Raw genomic sequence first — 18,737 nt, forward strand, 5'->3', positions numbered from 1 at the left:
TCCTGGTGCCCCGCTTCTGGCTGAAGATCTCGTCACATGGATGCCCTGTGTGTCTCTCTGGGATGCGTCTGGTGTCTGGGGATGATTCTCTCTACCTAGAAAATAGTTCTGGCCTTGACTGGTGTTGGCAACTGTTTCTCTGGGGACTTGACAGTTCGATAGTTCAGTACTGGAACTTCTTACAAGTCTACCTGGGTCATCAATAACTACCTGGACTCCATATTAACATCAATTAACATCAGCTATTATAGCTGAACTGCCTTTCACCCTACACACTGTATAAATGCAGATCATTTACTGCTTTCTGTTTCACCCAGATGAGGATGGGTTCCCTGTTGAGTCTGGTTCCTCTCAAGGTTTCTTCCTATTACTATCTCAGGGAGTTTTTCCTTGCCACTGTCGCCCTCGGCTTGCTCACCAGGGACAAACTGACCATTTTGATTCATACAAATTCACATTTCATACAAACTTAAATAATTCTTTTGACTGTGTAAAGCTGCTTTGCGGCAATGAAAATTGCTAAAAGCGCTATGCAAATAAAATTGAATTGAATTTCTATTTTCTTTTTTATTCTCTTTTTTTCAGAGCTTTTATATAAAAATTCCATTGTACCTAGTGGAAAGACAGTTTTTGTTTGTTTGTTGATTTTAATATCTTATTTATTTAAACTTGTGTGGATTCCACAGTAAACATGTATATAAAAGAAGTAAAAATAAACAATATTTTAAATAAACATATAATTGAAGGTGCTATAAATTGCCATTAAAAGTAGATGAAATGCAAGGAAATAAAGTACATATTGAATTAATAACTTTTACAAAGATGTCTGTACATAAAAAAATATTACCCTATTTAATTATTAAGGTCATTATCAATCCAAATCACCCATTTTAGTAAATCGTGATTTAAATAACCATATAGCCATAGGTCATTTAAATTAAATAAATATTGGTTACACTTTGATATAAAAAAACATTAAACTTAATTGCATTAATCAATTAAAATGTGCAGGCTATGATCTGCATTGTTATTGGTCATTGTGGAACAATGGGCTTCTAACATTCTGGTGTGTGTTTCTCAGTCTCAGTGGATCATCTGAATCAAGATTCTCAATTGTTTGAAAACTTGATAGTTCTGCATATTCATGTTTCTCCATAAACAGTTCACTTGTAAGTAGTAGAAACTGAGAAAAGGTGTGTGTGTGTTTTCCAGGCAGGCCTCTTAAACTGATGGACACAGGAAGTCTGTTGTGAGCAGACAGGAAGTAAGTGTAACCATTAGGCTGTAACATTTCACTAAAGGAGCAGTCAGTGTCCAGAAACACACTCTGTGAAAAGACACACACACACACACACACACACAAATTAACAGCATGGAGAGCAAAAAATAAACAGTAAGCAGTCCCATATTTAGAGTAGAGTTAGGACTCAATGCAAAATTACACACATCAGTATTCAGACCTCAGACATAACTACAGACTTGCAATTTACAATTTACTCAATATCCTGCTTGATCCTGTATACAGTATCGTGGAGGGGCCTGGAGCCTATCCCCAAAGGGCACAACTCGGGGTACATTTACAATTTACCTAAGAATTAATCTCAAAATATAATGTTTGTATAAAATTGCAGTGTGTATGAGTTACACTTTATCCTGGCTTAGAACTAGAGCACACTTCTCTTGAGTGGTAGTGAAATGTGTGACAGCCTAATTTAACTACAATAGGTCATGCTGACATTTATTTCAGTTATGTTTAAAGATGGTACTCTCAGTAAGATCAGGGATCTTCTACATGTACTTCAGTTCTAGAGGCCAAGTTATTAAATAAGCTCACTGACTACTTTTCTAGGATAGCATGCACACAATAATACAGTTATCTAATTTATGTGCCATTAACACACTACAAAGAATCACACAAAAATACAGATCAAGAACTTCAATTTATGTTAAAAAAAACCCCATAAGAATTAGGAAAAGGTTGGCTTTCTGATCCGGTATTAATATTGTTATTAAATGGCCTGGTCTGTGTATGGTTTAATCTGTGTTTCTGATAATTTTGCCCACAACAGTTTGTAGAGTTTACACAGAATCATGGGAAATAAAATAAATTGCACTGAGTGATAGTTCTGTGGTTAAAAACACCATGTTGATAAGAAATAATTGTTTATATATATAATATTTGGGATTTCATAATTATTCACCCACAATTATGTAGAATACAAATTAATTCTAATTAGTTTTCCATTAGAAGTCCTATAATTAGTTAAACCCAGTTGATGGGTGTAAATTAGGTATCATGTGACCTTAGTATAAATACACTTAAATAGAGAGTTTGGCAGATAATGTATCTAAACACACTGCATGAAGGATACCACATAAAACAGGGAAATTTACATGATGTATAAAATATGGCAGAACCATGTCCATTTGTAAATTCAGTGAGTGGCTAAAGAGGGAGATTGACCAGACAAAAACCAAGAGACCAAAGGTAATTCTCAAAATTAATGGTTTTAGCATAAATTAGTAAAAATTAGTTATGTGACTTACCAGAGAAAATAAGTGACCATTTGCATTTACGCACAAGTACAGTGATGACATCACACCTCGAATCACCGTATGACCTGGTTTAATAGCTTTTAGCTCCAACACCGCTAACACACACACACACACACACACACACACACGAACAGATGGGTAGATAGACAGATGAAATTAACATTTAAATTGCAAAATGTGATAAAACTGCGAAATATTTTGCTGTTAAACTCTTTCTATATAGTATAAGTAATAATCATACATCAACAATAATGAGATAATGATACAGTACAACATAATGTTTCCTGGACAATTAAAGAATATTGTCGTTTTAGTTTTTATCATCTTTGATTCTGGGCATACTGTCTTATACTGTTTTATTGCTTTGTTCATTGTCAAGTTTCTGATTCCTGTTCTCTCAATACTTAACACATACATGTACACTCACCTGAAGGATTATTAGGAACACCTGTTCAATTTCTCATTAATGCAATTATCTAATCAACCAATCACATGGCAGTTGCTTCAATGCATTTAGGGGTGTGGTCCTGGTCAAGACAATCTCCTGAACTCCAAACTGAATGTCAGAATGGGACAGAAAAGTGATTTAAGCAATTTTGAGCGTGGCATGGTTGTTGGTGCCAGACGGGCCGGTCTGAGTATTTCACAATCTGCTCAGTTACTGGGATTTTCCCGCACAACAATTTCTAGGGTTTACAAAAAATGGTGTGAAAAGGGAAAAACATCCAGTATGCTGCAGTCCTGTGGGCGAAAATGCCTTGTTAATGCTAGAGGTCAGAGGAGAATGGGCCAACTGATTCAAGCTGATAGAAGAGCAACTTTGACTGAAATAAACACTCGTTACGACCTATTTCTATTTTCTTTTCTATATTTTTATATTTGATATATTGATATTTTGCTTTTTTATAGATATCTTGTTCTTATTTGTAAAGTATATTTTACTTTGTACAGTACATTGCACTAGTTAATCTTAATTTTCTAACGTATTTCTCTTATTACAGCATATTTTACTAGTTAATAAATTTTTTTAAAGTATTTCTTTCATTCCTATTATTTCTTATGTATAAGCTTTTACTATTTTTTCTTTTAAGGTCACTGGCAGTCGTATAAGCATTTCACTGCATATCGTACTGTATGTGACAAATAAAATTTGAATTTGATATGAATTTGAGCTATGCAGCAAAGTATTTGTGAAGCTATAACATGCACAACCTTCTCACTAGATCCACATAATATGATCATATAACCCCAATATTATCATCCCTGCATTGGCTACCTGTTCAGTTTAGAATTAATTACAAAATAGTATTACTTACATACAAGGCTTTAAATGATTTAGCTCCCACATACCTAACCAGTCTTCTGATATGCTACAATCCACCACGTTCCTTAAGATCACAAAACTCTGGACTTCAGGTAATTCCCAGAATTTCAAAATCTACAAAAGGGGACAGGGCTTTTTTATACTTAGCACTAAAGCTTTGGAATTGCCTTCCAGACAGTGTTCGGGGCTCAGACACAGTTTCCCAGTTTAAAAGGAGAATCAAGACACATCTCTTTAATCTGGCATACGCGTTACTTATCCCATAACTTTATATTCCAGTACATCTTTCCTGAATGGCAACTACTCTAATTCTCTCCTTCTGGTCTCTATTTTTCTACCTATCCTGAGGCATCTGGAGATTGTGCCAGCTTCAGTAGACAAAGGCCGACCCTGCAAGGTTCCTGAGGCATTCAGAGAAGGACCAGCACCAGCTGGATACTGCTTCATGATGGTTGGAACTACCCATGCTGCTCCTGTGCTCCCAGTGATCCAGACCCGATCTGCCCTTTGCACCTACTGACTCATCCCTGTGCTGAACTGGACTTCATGTTAACTTAAAGAACTTCTGTTATATATATTGAGCTGCTTTGAGACAATGACCATTGTTAAAAGCGCTATATAATTTTTTTAAAAAATTTTTTATTGAATTGAAATGAACCTTGAGGCGGATGGGCTACAACAGCAGAAGACCCCACCGGGTACTACTTATCTCCACTACAAAGAGTAAAAAGAGGCTACAATTTGCACGAGCTCACCAAAATTGGACAGTTGAAGACTGGAAAAATGTTGCCTGGTCTGATGAGTCTCGATTTCTGTTAACACATTCAAATGGTAGAGTTAGAATTTGGCGTAAACAGAATGAGAACATGGATCCACCATGCCTTGTTACCACTGTGCATGCTGGTGGTGGTGGTGTAATGGTGTGGGGGATGTTTTCTTGGCACACTTTGGGCCCCTTAGTGCCAATTGGGCATCGTTTAAATGCCACGGGCTACCTGAGCATTGTTTCTGACCATGTCCATCCCTTAATGACCACCATGTACCCATCCTCTGATGGCTACTTCCAGCAGGATAATGCACCATGTCACAAAGATCAAATCATTTTAAATTGGTTTCTTGAACATGATAATGAGTTCACTGTACTAAAATGGCCCCCACAGTCACCATATCTTAACCCAATAGAGCATCTTTGGGATGTGGTGGAACGGGAGCTTCGTGCCCTGGATGTGCATCCCACAAATCTCCATCAACTGCAAGATGCTATCCTATCAATATGGGCCAACATTTTTGTTGTTGAATCAATGCCACGTAGAATTAAGGCAGTTCTGAAGGCGAAAGGGGGTCAAACACCGGATAAGTATGGTGTTCCTAACAATCCTTTAGGTGATTGTATATGCACAGTGCTAAAGGAAAGCTTTAAGTCCCTTTTAAGTTTTCCACATTTTGTTATGTTTCACACTAAAATTTATTCTAATCCCTTCATTTCTCATCATTCCACAAAATAGTCCACAATGACAGTAAAACACATTTAAAAAAAAATTGCTAGCCCAGTTCCATAAGTATACAGACCCATCACTTAGTACTTGGTCTAGTACTTGTACTTGGTACAGTCTCGGGCCACGTGTCCTGCTTTACCGCAGTTATAGCAGCACTGATAGCAATGCGGATAGGCTGTACTATCTTGAGCAGTATACTAAAGGACAGCCTAGGGACCTTGTGAAAAGCTGCCAGCTCATGCCAGAACATCGCGGTTATGCAGAAGCCATGAGACTGTTACATGATAAGTTTGGAAATAGACAAATAATCGCTACAACGCTGATGCATAAGGCACTCAACTGGCCGGAAATAAAGTCAGAGGACGGAAAGTCGCTGACCACTTTCTCACTGTTCCTGGTAAACGGCCACAATACTATGTCAAGCATCTTAATGGAACGGCCTACCCAAGGTAACGGACACTTACTTTACAATACTGATATAGTAGAGTCTCAGGGTAGGATGTCACCTTAGGCAGATATTACAGAAATGTTTGCAAAGAGTCAAAGTGCTAGAAGCTCCAAGCACCGGTCATTTTGACCACAATGGGTGGGGGAAAAAAAACAAAACTTCACACTCAATCAAATTCCAGGACCCTCCTTTTATGACTTTTCCTAGATCTGTGAGCTTAATCATCCTGCATGCTTACGTTTTTAAACCAGTAAAAGCCGGTATAAAGTTATTTTGCTAAGTGACATTCCTGACAGCTGCGTTGAGATGCTGAAATCCCTTGCATGTTGCCCCTCCATTTTGTGCTTCCATTTCAAGAGGAGAGATATTTGACTGACAGCCTAGAACAAAAGAACTGTAGGTGTGATCACAACCCCCTCCGAACGAATGTGCCATGAATCACTGACCACTTCAGAAGTTCGCTTCAAATGTATGCGGATGTTGTGCAAATATTTTTATTACCATTCAAAGGCTTACATTTTATTTAGTTTATATGTTGAGCAGATGCCATAAGTTTTGTTCCCTGCATAGCATAGCTTTGTTGTGTTCTTTGTGCATTTGCCACAGACAAGCCGCTTACAGGTCTGGCAGATATAAGAGGTTTTGTTCCCTGCACATCTGCCAATTTGACACTGCCTCCTTTTCGCAGGTGGAGAAGGAGTTTCAAGTAAAACTTCTTTTCCTCTGCTGCCTTTGCCGTTTTCTGGTGCGCACATAGCTCCTTTATCAACTCCAGAATAAATCTTCTCCTGCTCATGGTCACATTTATGCACTGTTTATATAGAATATGTGCATTAATTGCCGCCAGGTCTAGGAGGTTGTAAAACACAGCCACAGGCCAGCGCCGGGTGCCTCCCTTTACTAAATACAGCCATGCTATTTGATCCATAACATCAACACCAACTTTAGTGCTGTTGTAATAGGAAATTGTTTCAGGCAGTTTCTTTTCGCCATTATCAGTTAAAACTGCCTGATGCATTGTGCTCAGAACACATACATTTTTCTTTCGTTTTGCCTGGTAAATCATGAGCATAGCCTTTCCAGCCTTCAACAACCTGGTCAAATATCGTTCAGACTGTGCCTGTGTACAAGTGGGCATTTCTCGTCTGATTTTATTTATTGTGCCAACAATGGTGGTTTTATTCGCCAAATTATTAGACCTTCTTGTACTGTTATAAAAATTCTAAATATAAACAAACAAAATACAGCTTTTTTTTCAGAGGTAAACGTGAAAAGTGGAAAAGTGAAGTTGTTCAGCTGTTTAGTGTCACTATGTCATAAACAGTGAAACATAAAAAAATATATATATCCTTAATCCAGATTTTATTAATCAACGACATAACATTTATCTTAGCTGAATGTTCTAATTCTCAAAAACGTTTAACCTAAAGTAAGACTTATCACACTGACATTCAGAAGCTTCAAATAGAATGAACGAATTAATGAATTTTCTCAAAACTACAGTGGTGTGAAAAACTATTTGCCCCCTTCCTGATTTCTTATTCTTTTGCATGTTTGTCACACAAAATATTTCTGATCATCAAACACATTTAACTATTAGTCAAAGATAACACAAGTAAACACAAAATGCAGTTTTTAAATGATGGTTTTTATTATTTGGGGAGAAAAAAAATCCAAACCTACATGGCCCTGTGTGAAAAAGTAATTGCCCCCTAAACCTAATAACTGGTTAGGCCACCCTTAGCAGCAATAACTGCAATCAAGCGTTTGCGATAATTTGCAACGAGTCTTTTACAGCACTCTGGAGGAATTTTGGCCCACTCATCTTTGCAAAATTGTTGTAATTCAGGTTTATTTGAGGGTTTTCTAGCATGAACCACCTTTTTAAGGTCATGCCACAACATCTCAATAGGATTCAGGTCAGGACTTTTACTAGGCCACTCCAAAGGCTTCATTTAGTTTTTCTTCAGCCATTTAGAGGTGGATTTGCTGGTGTGTTTGGGGTCATTGTCCTGCTGCAGCACCCAAGATCGCTTCAGCTTTCGCTTCGGCCGGACATTCTCCTTTTTTGGTAGACAGTAGAATTCATGGTTCCATCTATCACAGCAAGCCTTCCAGGTTCTGAAGCAGCACTCTGGAGGAATTTTGGCCCACTCATCTTTGCAAAATTGTTGTAATTCAGGTTTATTTGAGGGTTTTCTAGCATGAACCACCTTTTTAAGGTCATGCCACAACATCTCAATAGGATTCAGGTCAGGACTTTTACTAGGCCACTCCAAAGGCTTCATTTAGTTTTTCTTCAGCCATTTAGAGGTGGATTTGCTGGTGTGTTTGGGGTCATTGTCCTGCTGCAGCACCCAAGATCGCTTCAGCTTTCGCTTCGGCCGGACATTCTCCTTTTTTGGTAGACAGTAGAATTCATGGTTCCATCTATCACAGCAAGCCTTCCAGGTTCTGAAGCAGCTAAACAACCCCAGACCATCACACTACCACCACCATATTTTACTGTTGGTATGATCTTTTTTTTTTAAATGCTGTGTTACTTTTACGCCAGATGTAACGGGACACGCACCTTCCAAAAAGTTTAATTTTTGTCTTGTCGGTCCACAAGGTATTTTCCCAAAAGTCTTGGCAATCATTGAGATGTTTTTTTAGCAAAATTGAGACGAGCCTTAATGTTCTTTTTGCTTAAAAGTGGTTTGCGCCTTGGAAATCTGCCATGCAGGCCGTTTTTGCCCAGACTTCTTTCTTATGGTGGAGTCGTGAACACTGACCTTAATTGAGGCAAGTGAGGCTCCTATTTAAGTGATTTCTTGATTGAAACAGGTGTGGCAGTAATCAGGCCTGGGGGTGACTACAGAAATTGAACTCAGGTGTGATAAACCACAGTTAAGTTATTTTTTAACAAGAGGGACAATCACTTTTTCACACAGGGCCATGTAGATTTGGAGTTTTTTTTTCTCCCTAAATAATAAAAACCATCATTTAAAAACTGCATTTTGTGTTCAATTATGTTATCTTTGACTAATAGTTAACGGTTTTTGATGAACAGAAACATTTAAGTGTGACAAACATGCAAAAGAATAAGAAATCAGGAAGGGGGCAAATAGTTTTTCACACCACTGTATATAAAATTAAGTAGAGCTTTCTTTTTTGTTATAGTACGAAGCCCCTAGATGGGCAAAGGAGGAGAAAAAAATGGCGGAAAAAAGTCATGACAAAAACTTTGGGTTATACACCGTGTCCCAAATTATTACGCAAATGATATCTTTCTCTGATTTTCATAATTAGTAAATGCAAATGACAGTATAATTATCAAGTCAAAAACCATTAGGGTTTAATTCAAATTTTATTGAACAAACCTCCTAATGATAATATTTATAAAAAAAAAAAAACTAAAAACGCACTGTTCCAAATTATTATGCACAACAGAGTTAAAACATTGTATAGGTTGTAAGGAACTGAAAATAGGCTTTTGTTGAATTTGCAGAATTATGAGGTCATATTTACTGAAACCAAAAGCTATTTAAATAAAAACATCCTAACAGGGCATGTTACATTTTAACATAGGACCCCTTCTTTGATATCACCTTCACAATTCTTGCATTCATTGAACTTGGGAGTTTTTGGACAGTTTCTGCCTAAATTTTTTTGCAGGATGTCAGAATAGCCTCCCAGAGCTGCTGTTTTGATGTGAACTGAATCCTATCCTAGATCTTTTGCTTGAGCATGTTCCAAAGGTTCTCAATGGGGTTGAGGTCAGGGAAGGATGGTAGCCACACCATGAGTTTCTCATCTTTTATGCCCATCGCAGCCAATGACACAGAGGTGTTCTTTGCAGCATAAAATGGTGCATTGTCATGCATAAAGATTTTGCTACAAAGGCCAGGTTCTTCTTTTTGTACCATGGAAGAAAGTCAAAAACTCTATATACTTTGCCGAGGTCAATTTCACACCTTCAGGGACCCTAAAGGGGCCTACCAGCTCTCTTCCCATGATTCCGACCCAAAACAAGACTCCACCACCTCCTTGTTGATGTCGCAGCCTTGTTGGGACATGGTGGCCATCCACTACTCCATCCATCTGGACAGTCCAGGGTTGCACGACACTCATCAGTAAACAAGACTAGTCTTCATGTAGGTCTAGGCCCACTGCAACCGTTTCTGCTTGTGAGCATTGGTTAAGGGTGGCCGAATAGTAGGTTTATGCACAACTGCAAGTCTCTGAGGGATCCTACACCTTGAGGTTCACGGGACTCCAGAGGCACCAGCAGCTTCAAATACCTGTTTGCTGCTTTGTAATTGTCTTTTTTGCAGCTGCTCTTTTAATCCAATGAATTTGTCTGGCAGAAACCTTCCTCATTCTGCCTTTATCTGCACTAACCCGTCTGTGCTCTGAATCAGCCACAAATGTCTTCACAGTATGATGATCAAGCTTAAGTTTTCATGCAGCGAAAAGATCCTTTTCTTTCCCATATTGCTTGAAACCTGTGGCCTGCTTAATAATGTGAAACAACCTTTTTTAGTACTTTTTCTTTAATTGAGCTCATCTGCCAAAGTAATTATCACAGGTGTCTGAGATTCATTTTAGTGATCCAAAGAGCTCTGAGACGCAACACCATCCATGAGTTTAATTTAAAAACCAAACATTTAATGTTTCTGACACTTACATCCAATTTGCATAATAATTTTGAACGCGGTGTAATGCAAAACATGACTTTTTTTTTCTCTTCTGCTGTTTTTTTCTCTTCCTTTGTCCCCTTAGAAACTCTGTAGTAGGTTTTCTCAGTTGAATATGAAAAAAAATCTATCACTGATTATCAACGCGGGAATGAATGGCGCATTGTGCAAGTGCAAGTTGATCTTGAAGCTAAACTATTTGATTTGGGTGAAAGCGCAATCGCTAACCTTACTCGCTCTTGTAGATTTCTTTTACAATATCAGAAGAATTTGCCCATTTCTTTCTTCACAGGCTACTCAGGTGCTTGTCCGGTCCCTTGTTATTTCAAGACTGGACTACTGCAACTCACTCCTGGCAGGCCTGCCTCAGTCCACGATTCATCCTCTGCAACAAATTCAGAATGCAGCAGCACGTCTTGTTTTTAACCTTCCCAAGTTCTACCACACCACACCACACCTACTGGCTTCCTGTAGCTGCCCGCATCTAATTCAAAACGCTGATGCTTGCCTACAAAGCTAGAAATGGCCCAGCATCCACTTACCTCTCTGCTCTAATCACACCACGCACTGCACCACGTTCCCTCCGATCCTCCAGCACTGCTCGCCTCATCCCACAAACCATAAACCACACACATATGCACAATTCACCTTAATAACAATGTATACTGTGTATACGTCTGTTGATAATAACAATGTCAATATAATTTAATGTCCATATAATTGCTGCTATAGGTTTTTACTTTTATTGGTTATTTGACTATTTTTGTTATTTTTATTTTATTTTTATGTTTATATTATTTTATTTGTATTATTTTTATTTAAATTACTTTATTGTTTTATTTTTATTTAAATCTTCTCTACCATCTTTATATGTCTTCCTAAATCTTTATTTTCATCAGGAGTTTGTTCTGTAATGAAAGAGAATTTCCCCACGGGGATCAATAAAGTAATTCTGATTCTGATTCTGATTCCACCATCTCTCAGGGATCGAGGGCGGCATTCATCCAGGCTCTTTTCTGTTCTGGCACCTAGGTGGTGGAATAAACTTCCTCTAGATGTCCTTACAGCAGAGACTTTGACTATCTTTAAACGACGACTCAAGACGCATCTGTTTCTCCAGTACTTGGACTAACACAACCCCTCATCCCTAACCCTAACCCTAACACTAACCACCACCCCCCCTGAAAAACTTTTCCCAGTTGTGCAGTTGTGTTGGACTGATGGCACTTGGTTATTAACCTAGTTAGCCCAGTGTAAGTATGTATCCAATAATGTAAACTTTAAAAAACTTTTTGTAAGTCGCTCTGGATAAGAGCGTCTGCCAAATGCCTAAATGTAAATGTACAAGCTTGGCACACTTTTCTTTTTTTTTTGGCAGAATTGTTCAAGCCCAACCAGGTTAGACAATTAGGGTCGGTACACAGCCATTTTCAGGTCTCTTCAGAGATCCTCATTTGGGTTCAACTTTAGACTTAGACTGGGCCCCTCCAGTTGTGAAACACCTCTGTGTTTTCTTGGCGTTCTGCCAGGAGATGGTTTTCACTCAGGATAGCTCATTATTTTATCTGCATCAATTTGGCCCTTGATACTGACACATCCCTGTGTCTGACTGTATGGATGAGTTTAATAAAGTGATGTTCAGCGCCTGATTCCAAACAACTTAATGTTTGTGTCATCAGACAAGAGGATTTTGTTTCTCATGGTCTGAGAGTCATTTAGGTGCTTTTTGGCAAACACCCAGTTGTCTGTGACATTAAGTGAGGAATCTTTTCTGTCTGTCTGATGTACCACAAAGGCTTGATTTGTGGTGTGCTGCAGTAATGTCTGTCTGTCCTTCTGTAAGGCTCTCCCTCTGGCCAAGACCCTTTATCCCTGATTACTGATTTGGTTGGGTGGCCAGATCTGGAAAGACTGTTGAACATCCCAAATCTTTTCCATTTGAGAATGATGGAGGCTATCATGGTCTTGGGTGCTCTTAATGCTCCAGGAAGGTATGTAAAGTGATGTGTCTAAATACTAATGTAAATGGGTTATCTCAGTCTTTTTTTTTTATTAATGAAAAACTATAAACATGTGTTTTACTTCTCACATTCACTGTGGAATGATGAAGAAAAAAAGAAATGTGAGTAAATTTAGGGTAAGTGTGAAACATAAACTGGAGAAACCTCAAAAGGGTATGAACATTTTGCAATGGCATTTACATACATATACTGTATATAATATATATCATATTTTACTTGTGTATATTATCAAGTCCTCTGATCTGATTGTTTAGTAAATTGTTCACATTACTTTTTTTTTAGTTTGATCCACATACACTCGTGAACATAGAAATATGGAAACAAAACTCACTGTAAGGTGTCCGGCTCTGAGTTCCTGACACTGTGCCATCAGATAAAATCTCAACAAACAGGCTGTGGTGTTTACTGTCTGCTCAAGAAACAAACAAACATGAAGACATTTTAGGGAACTTCCTACAGCAACACTCATGCATTTCAGACACACTTAAAAGGTTGTGTTAACTTAATTTATTGAATCCATTCATGATTGAAGATGACATTTTGTTACACTTCCTGAATGCAATAGCAACATTCATATTTATATTAAAGAGGTCATGCTTGGGTCACTTTTTTTCCTTCTACTGTTTTCATTAACAGTTTTCCAGTTTTTTTATTGTACTATATCTTTCATTTTCCTCTTCTGCTGCCTTTCAGTTTGCTTTTAATTAGTTTCATCCAATTAGTTTTTACTCCAAAAAAATGAATTAGTTTCTTGGTTGAAAGAATGTAAGGAAGAGTACTTTTGACGTATTTATTAGTCTTTTCCTTTCCTCCTGAAAAAACGACTGTAAGCAACTGTAAAGAAATAAGCAATTTACCTCTAGGATTAATAAAGTTCTTTGAATCTTGAATTTTGTATAAAGCATTAAATGGTCTCACGCCGCAGTATCTGAGTGAACTGCTAGTGTCTTACGATCAGCCTGCATCCTTTGATCTACTTCGATCAAAGGATGCAGGCTGCTTGTCAGTGTTTTAGTGAGGAATCATAAATAAATAACGTGTAAAAATAAATTTAAAAATAAATAAATAAATGTGGTAAATTATCAGATTGTAACAACATTTACTCTGTCACATGACCTTCATGCCTTTTACACACACACACCCACACACAATACAAATCTGACATTTCGCATATTGTATTATATAAACTGTACTGTATATATACACTGACTTTTTTTCAATTATATACCTCATTACACACACATATTTGTCTGATCATCAATATTATTTTCCGTCTGATCAGATAATTACACAATTGAATGCAATTTAATAATGTGAAAAACGGTGAAATTGAAAGAAAAGCACTGTATTTGTCTATGTCTGTACATACCCGCATACAGGTGTCTCTGTCGAACTTGATCGTTGTAGGGTAATAGTGGAGAGGAGTCATGGATAGATGGAGACAAAGAGTGAGAGTTAGTGTGAGGGAAAGAGAGAGTATAATGAAGGAGGAGAAAAAACCCTGCAAACAGCAACATGGCACAAACAAAACACAAAAACTATGCAAAATAATATGAGTTGAAACGCAGGAATAAATAAATTAACTTAGTGTATAAATGAAAATAAGTAAATAAATAAATAAATAGCCATTACTTCACTGTGCATTAGAAGCTGTGAATGTGTGTTGGGCTTTTATAGGAGATGTGGCAGGATGAGAGATGTTGGTGATTCATAAAGTTTACGGAAAGTAACACAATATTCTTAAGAAATTCATGTGTAGACCTACACATACGTATGCACACACGCACACACGCACAGTAATACTGACCATGTTTGGTTTTCCTGTTCTGATCATTTACAACAAAACTCTAGTGGAAGTGAGGCAAAGTGTAAATAACTCTGATTCATTCATAAACACACACGCGCACACACACAGATACTTAAACACATGCACACATATACAGATAGAGAATCAGAGGTGCAGATAAAAATATATATATATTCTGAAGTTTGATGTTACCATGTGTAAAGAATAATATAATCAGTGGACTGACTGATTCATCTCTAGTTTATTTTATACAGCACCTTTCATTATCTTGTTGTTTCACGAGAGTAAGAACATGGAGTAGAATTGGGTGAATTGGGAGAATGAAAAGCCTGATGCTTTAATTGTATTCTCAAAAAAGTAAAAAACTCATTACAAAGTGTGACAGAGCCTGGTTGAGTGTATGACTGTGTGTTTATCTGTCAATGTTTACACTGGGCTCCTGGCATGGTAAACTGTTTATCATTATTAAAATGCAGATGTGCTTTTCCACTGGGGAAGAAACCCAGTTTCTGTTAATATTTAATCCACATGATGCTCATATTCTCTCTCTTATCTCTGTAATCATTTTTAAGAATTGTAGTTAATTTCAGGAAAAATTCTGTTATGAACTTTATACACACAAACACATACACAGTGAAAGAGAGAGGGGGGAGAGATTTAATTTTGTTACTGCTAACATAAAAATAAAGGGATACGGAAAAAAGTAAGTAAAGAGGCAGACACCTGGTTTATTTTCATTAAGGATATGAGCCATCAGATTAATTTTCCACAGATTTACTTTGAGTTACAGATACAGGATAAAAGAATAGACTAAGATACTTAAAAGATTAGCCTCCCAGTACGTAGAAGTGGAAAGAGTAGGGACAATGTAATAAAATCATACAAACCAATCTTACCATTGAACACTACTGCATATGTGTGCATCACAAAAGAGCAGTAATCCTGTCTTACACTGTAGTGTCTGTATTATCTGTTCCTGATGGAGATGACCTGTGGAGAAATTGCTCTTTAGCCTAGTTGTTTTTGGTGTACTATACTCTGGCATCTTCCAGATAAAAGGATTCCCATACCGGTTTGTCTAGGGTATGTGTGCTCTGTGATTAATTTTCCATCTGCTTTCTGACCCCGGATGAGTGCAAGACCTTGATCATGGGATGTGCTCCAACAGTGATTCTCCTAGCAGTCATTACTTACCAAGGCTTTGTTTGTCTTTTAGCTAATTTAGACCACACAATGATTAAAGTATACAGCACATATTTACCAACCACTGAGTAAAACTGTATCAGCAGCCTCTATGGCAGGAGGAACACCCTAGAGAAAGTGCAATACATCTTTTCCTGGATGTTTTTTTTTTTTTTACAATGCAGGTTTCCCATTTCAGAAATGTCAGAGCCCATGAACTTAAAGGACATCACAGGTGACTTTGTGATGTTCATTATAGTTCTTTGTGAAGTCTATAGTCAGCATATCTCAGCAGTCCTCTCTACTGTAATAAACATGTCCAGCTCCAGGTTGTTTTGACTGAACCAGATGGCCACGATTTTTCCTCACAGCTGCAATTTTGTCACCATCCTGGATGAGACCAGGAACTGTGGTGTAATCTGGAAACTTCCAGCATTTGACAGAATGGCCACGTATCATGCAATTATTTGTATACAGAGAGAAGAGAAGTACACATCCTTAGGGGCAACAGTGTGTACTGTGCTGGATGTCAATTTTGCGAGTCTCAACTGCTGCTATTCATCAGTTGGGAAGGCAATGATCCATTGACTGGTGGAGGTGCGCATAGTAAATTTGTGAAAGCAGCAATTCAATTCAATTTTATTTGTATAGCGCTTTCAGCAATTGTCATTGCCGCAAAGCAGCTTTACACAATCAAAAGAATTATTTAAGTTTGTATGAAATGTGAATTTGTATGAATCAAAATGGTCAGTTTGTCCCTGGTGAGCAAGCCGAGGGTGACAGTGGCAAGGAAAAACTCCCTGAGATGGTAATAGAAAGAAACCTTGAGAGGAACCAGACTCAACAGGGAACCCATCCTCATTGACTATTTCATAATTTTGGGGCTTTGTAAGAAAAAGCTCTGCCCCCAGCTGTATTAATACGTGGTACTGACAAGCAGCCGGCATCCTTTGATCGAAGTAGGCGTGGCGTTTCTTAAGACACTAGCAGTTCGCTCAGGTACTGCGGCGCAAAACCATTTAATGCTTTATATGCCAAAAGTATTATTTTAAAATCAATGCGAAATTTCACAGGGAGGCAATGCAGTGAAGATAAGATAGGGGTGATATGCTCATATCTTCTGGTTCTAGTGAGGACTCTCGCTGCTGCATTCTGGACTAGCTGAAGCTTATTTACATTTACATTACATTTAGTCATTTGGCAGACGCTCTTATCCAGAGCGACTTACATTTTTATCTCATTATACATCTGAGCAGTTGAGGGTTAAGGGCCTTGCTCAAGGGCCCAACAGTGGCAACTTGGTGGTTGTGGGATTTGAACCTGGGATCTTCCGAACCGTAGTCCAATGGCTTAACCACTGAGCTACCCCTTTCCCCTATTTATGCACCTAGCTGAAAAACCAGACAGTAAGGCATTACAATAGTCCAACCTAGAGGTGATAAAAGCATGAACTAGTTTTTCTGCATCGTTTAGCGACAATATATTTCTTATCTTGGCAATATTTCTGAGGTGAAAGAATGCTATCCTGGTAATATTACCAAGGTCACCAAGGTCTTTCACTGTTGCACTTGATGGAACAAAAATTAGGGTGTGATCTAAAATTTTACTCCTAGCTGTATGCGGTCCTATGACTAGAACTTCTGTCTTATCCGGATTAAGCAGAAGGAAGTTAAATAGCATCCAATTTCTTATGTCCTGCACACATTGCTCAACTTTAGTAAGCTGTTTTTTTCTCATCAGGTTTTGCTGGGACATATAACTGTGTGTCGTCAGCATAACAATGAAAACTAATACCATGCTTACGGATTATGTTGCCCAGAGGAAGCATGTAAAGGAAAAAAAGCAGTGGACCTAAAACTGAACCCTGCGGGACGCCAAACTCCACTAGAGAACATGCAGAATAATCACCATTTAAGTCTACATACTGATAACGATGGGTCAGATAGGATCTGAGCCAGGAGAGGGCTGTACACTTAATTCCTACTACATTTTCTAATCTGTGAAGAAGAATAGCGTAATCAATGGTGTCAAAAGCTGCACTGAGGTCGAGTAATACAAGCATAGTTACACAACCCTGATCAGAGGCCAATAGGAGGTCATTTACTACTTTAATGAGTGGTGTCTCTGTGCTGTGATGAGGCCTAAATCCTGACTGATACAGTTCATGTATGCCATTTCTATGTAGATATGAGCATAGCTGCTCCGCTTCTATCTTTTCCAGAATCTTAAAGATAAAGGGGAGGTTTGATATTGGCCTGTAATCGGACAGCTGACAGGGGTCGAGGTAAGGTTTTTTAATTATTGGTTTGATAACAGCTAATTTAAAAGATTTTGGAACATAACCAATGCTGAGTAAAAAATTAATTATTCTCAACAGGGGTTCTGTTATTGCTGGTACTATCTGTTTAAGAAAATGTGTCGGTACAGGATCTAATATACAGTCGTTACTCAGGCGGAATGTCTATGACTGCCATGCACTCTGTCGCGGCAAACGGCAACAGCCAAAATAAATCAGTTGCAATTCAAAATAATTTGTGAAATGACCGCCAGGTGGCGCAAGGGGGCATTTTGCAAACAGTTGCAATTAATTTTGTTTAGACAGACTCTATGTTTCTCTCTGTCTACTGTTATTGTAATTATTAATGAAAATAGCACAAGCAACAGCTCAAGGGCTTGTAAAAACATTTTTATTTTAACGGTAAAAATGTCAATTTTGGAGTCAGTGGTCCGAGCACAACGTAATGATCTTTGTATGATAAAATGACTTGTGGCATGAATCTACAAGAGGCGCTTCAGTTTTAAATAATCATTTAATGCTGAACCCAAAAGAGAAAAAGAACATGATAATAATAATCTAAAGAATAACATTTATCTTGATTTTAGCTGTTTATGTCAAGTATTGAATAATTATTTAATTATTAATAATTAAAGCTGCTCACATCGCGCACTTTCACTTAAAAAAATGCAGTGTTTAATAAGCAAGTATATGTTGCCTCTCTTTAGGATAGATGAATAAACAGATTTTTCGAAGCTGTTTCTGTCGGCTCATATCGGGAGCATTTTGATCAGAGGGGAGATGAAAAGTTTAAGTGTGTAACAACAACACAGCACAATGAATGTGTGTGAATGACTGAAATGTGGTTGTAAATAAGCCTTTTAGTGAAATATAACAAACACACATTTATACGTGTTAAATAAGCACTGTCTTTGTGGCGCTGTGCGAA

General features: G+C 37.8%; 1 protein-coding gene across 1 annotated transcript; it reads right to left on the reverse strand.

The window, feature by feature from the left end:
• Window positions 1–1,027: 1,027 nt before the first annotated feature.
• Window positions 1,028–14,041, reverse strand: fgf21 (fibroblast growth factor 21). The gene is made up of 4 exons (XM_053495528.1): window positions 13,894–14,041; window positions 12,856–12,933; window positions 2,548–2,651; window positions 1,028–1,327 (listed from the first exon to the last, which is right to left on the reverse strand). Exons 1-4 carry the CDS (start codon window positions 14,039–14,041, stop codon window positions 1,028–1,030), a joined length of 630 nt encoding a protein of 209 aa, XP_053351503.1.
• Window positions 14,042–18,737: the final 4,696 nt, after the last annotated feature.

The sequence above is a fragment of the Clarias gariepinus genome, chromosome 4 (genome assembly GCF_024256425.1).
Source record: "Clarias gariepinus isolate MV-2021 ecotype Netherlands chromosome 4, CGAR_prim_01v2, whole genome shotgun sequence".
Lineage (NCBI taxonomy): Eukaryota > Metazoa > Chordata > Actinopteri > Siluriformes > Clariidae > Clarias > Clarias gariepinus.

Bases quoted from the DNA above. Each gene is read 5' to 3' on its own strand.
- fgf21 (XM_053495528.1), bottom strand. From the start codon at position 14,041: ATGTTGCTGTTTGCAGGGTTTTTTCTCCTCCTTCATTATACTCTCTCT. The intron at 2,652-12,855 runs GTGAGTTTTGTT...TGTGTGTGTTAG, and splicing joins TCAGAGCCGGACACCTTACA to CGGTGTTGGAGCTAAAAGCT. The intron at 1,328-2,547 runs GTAAGTCACATA...GTCTTTTCACAG, and splicing joins ATGGTCACTTATTTTCTCTG to AGTGTGTTTCTGGACACTGA.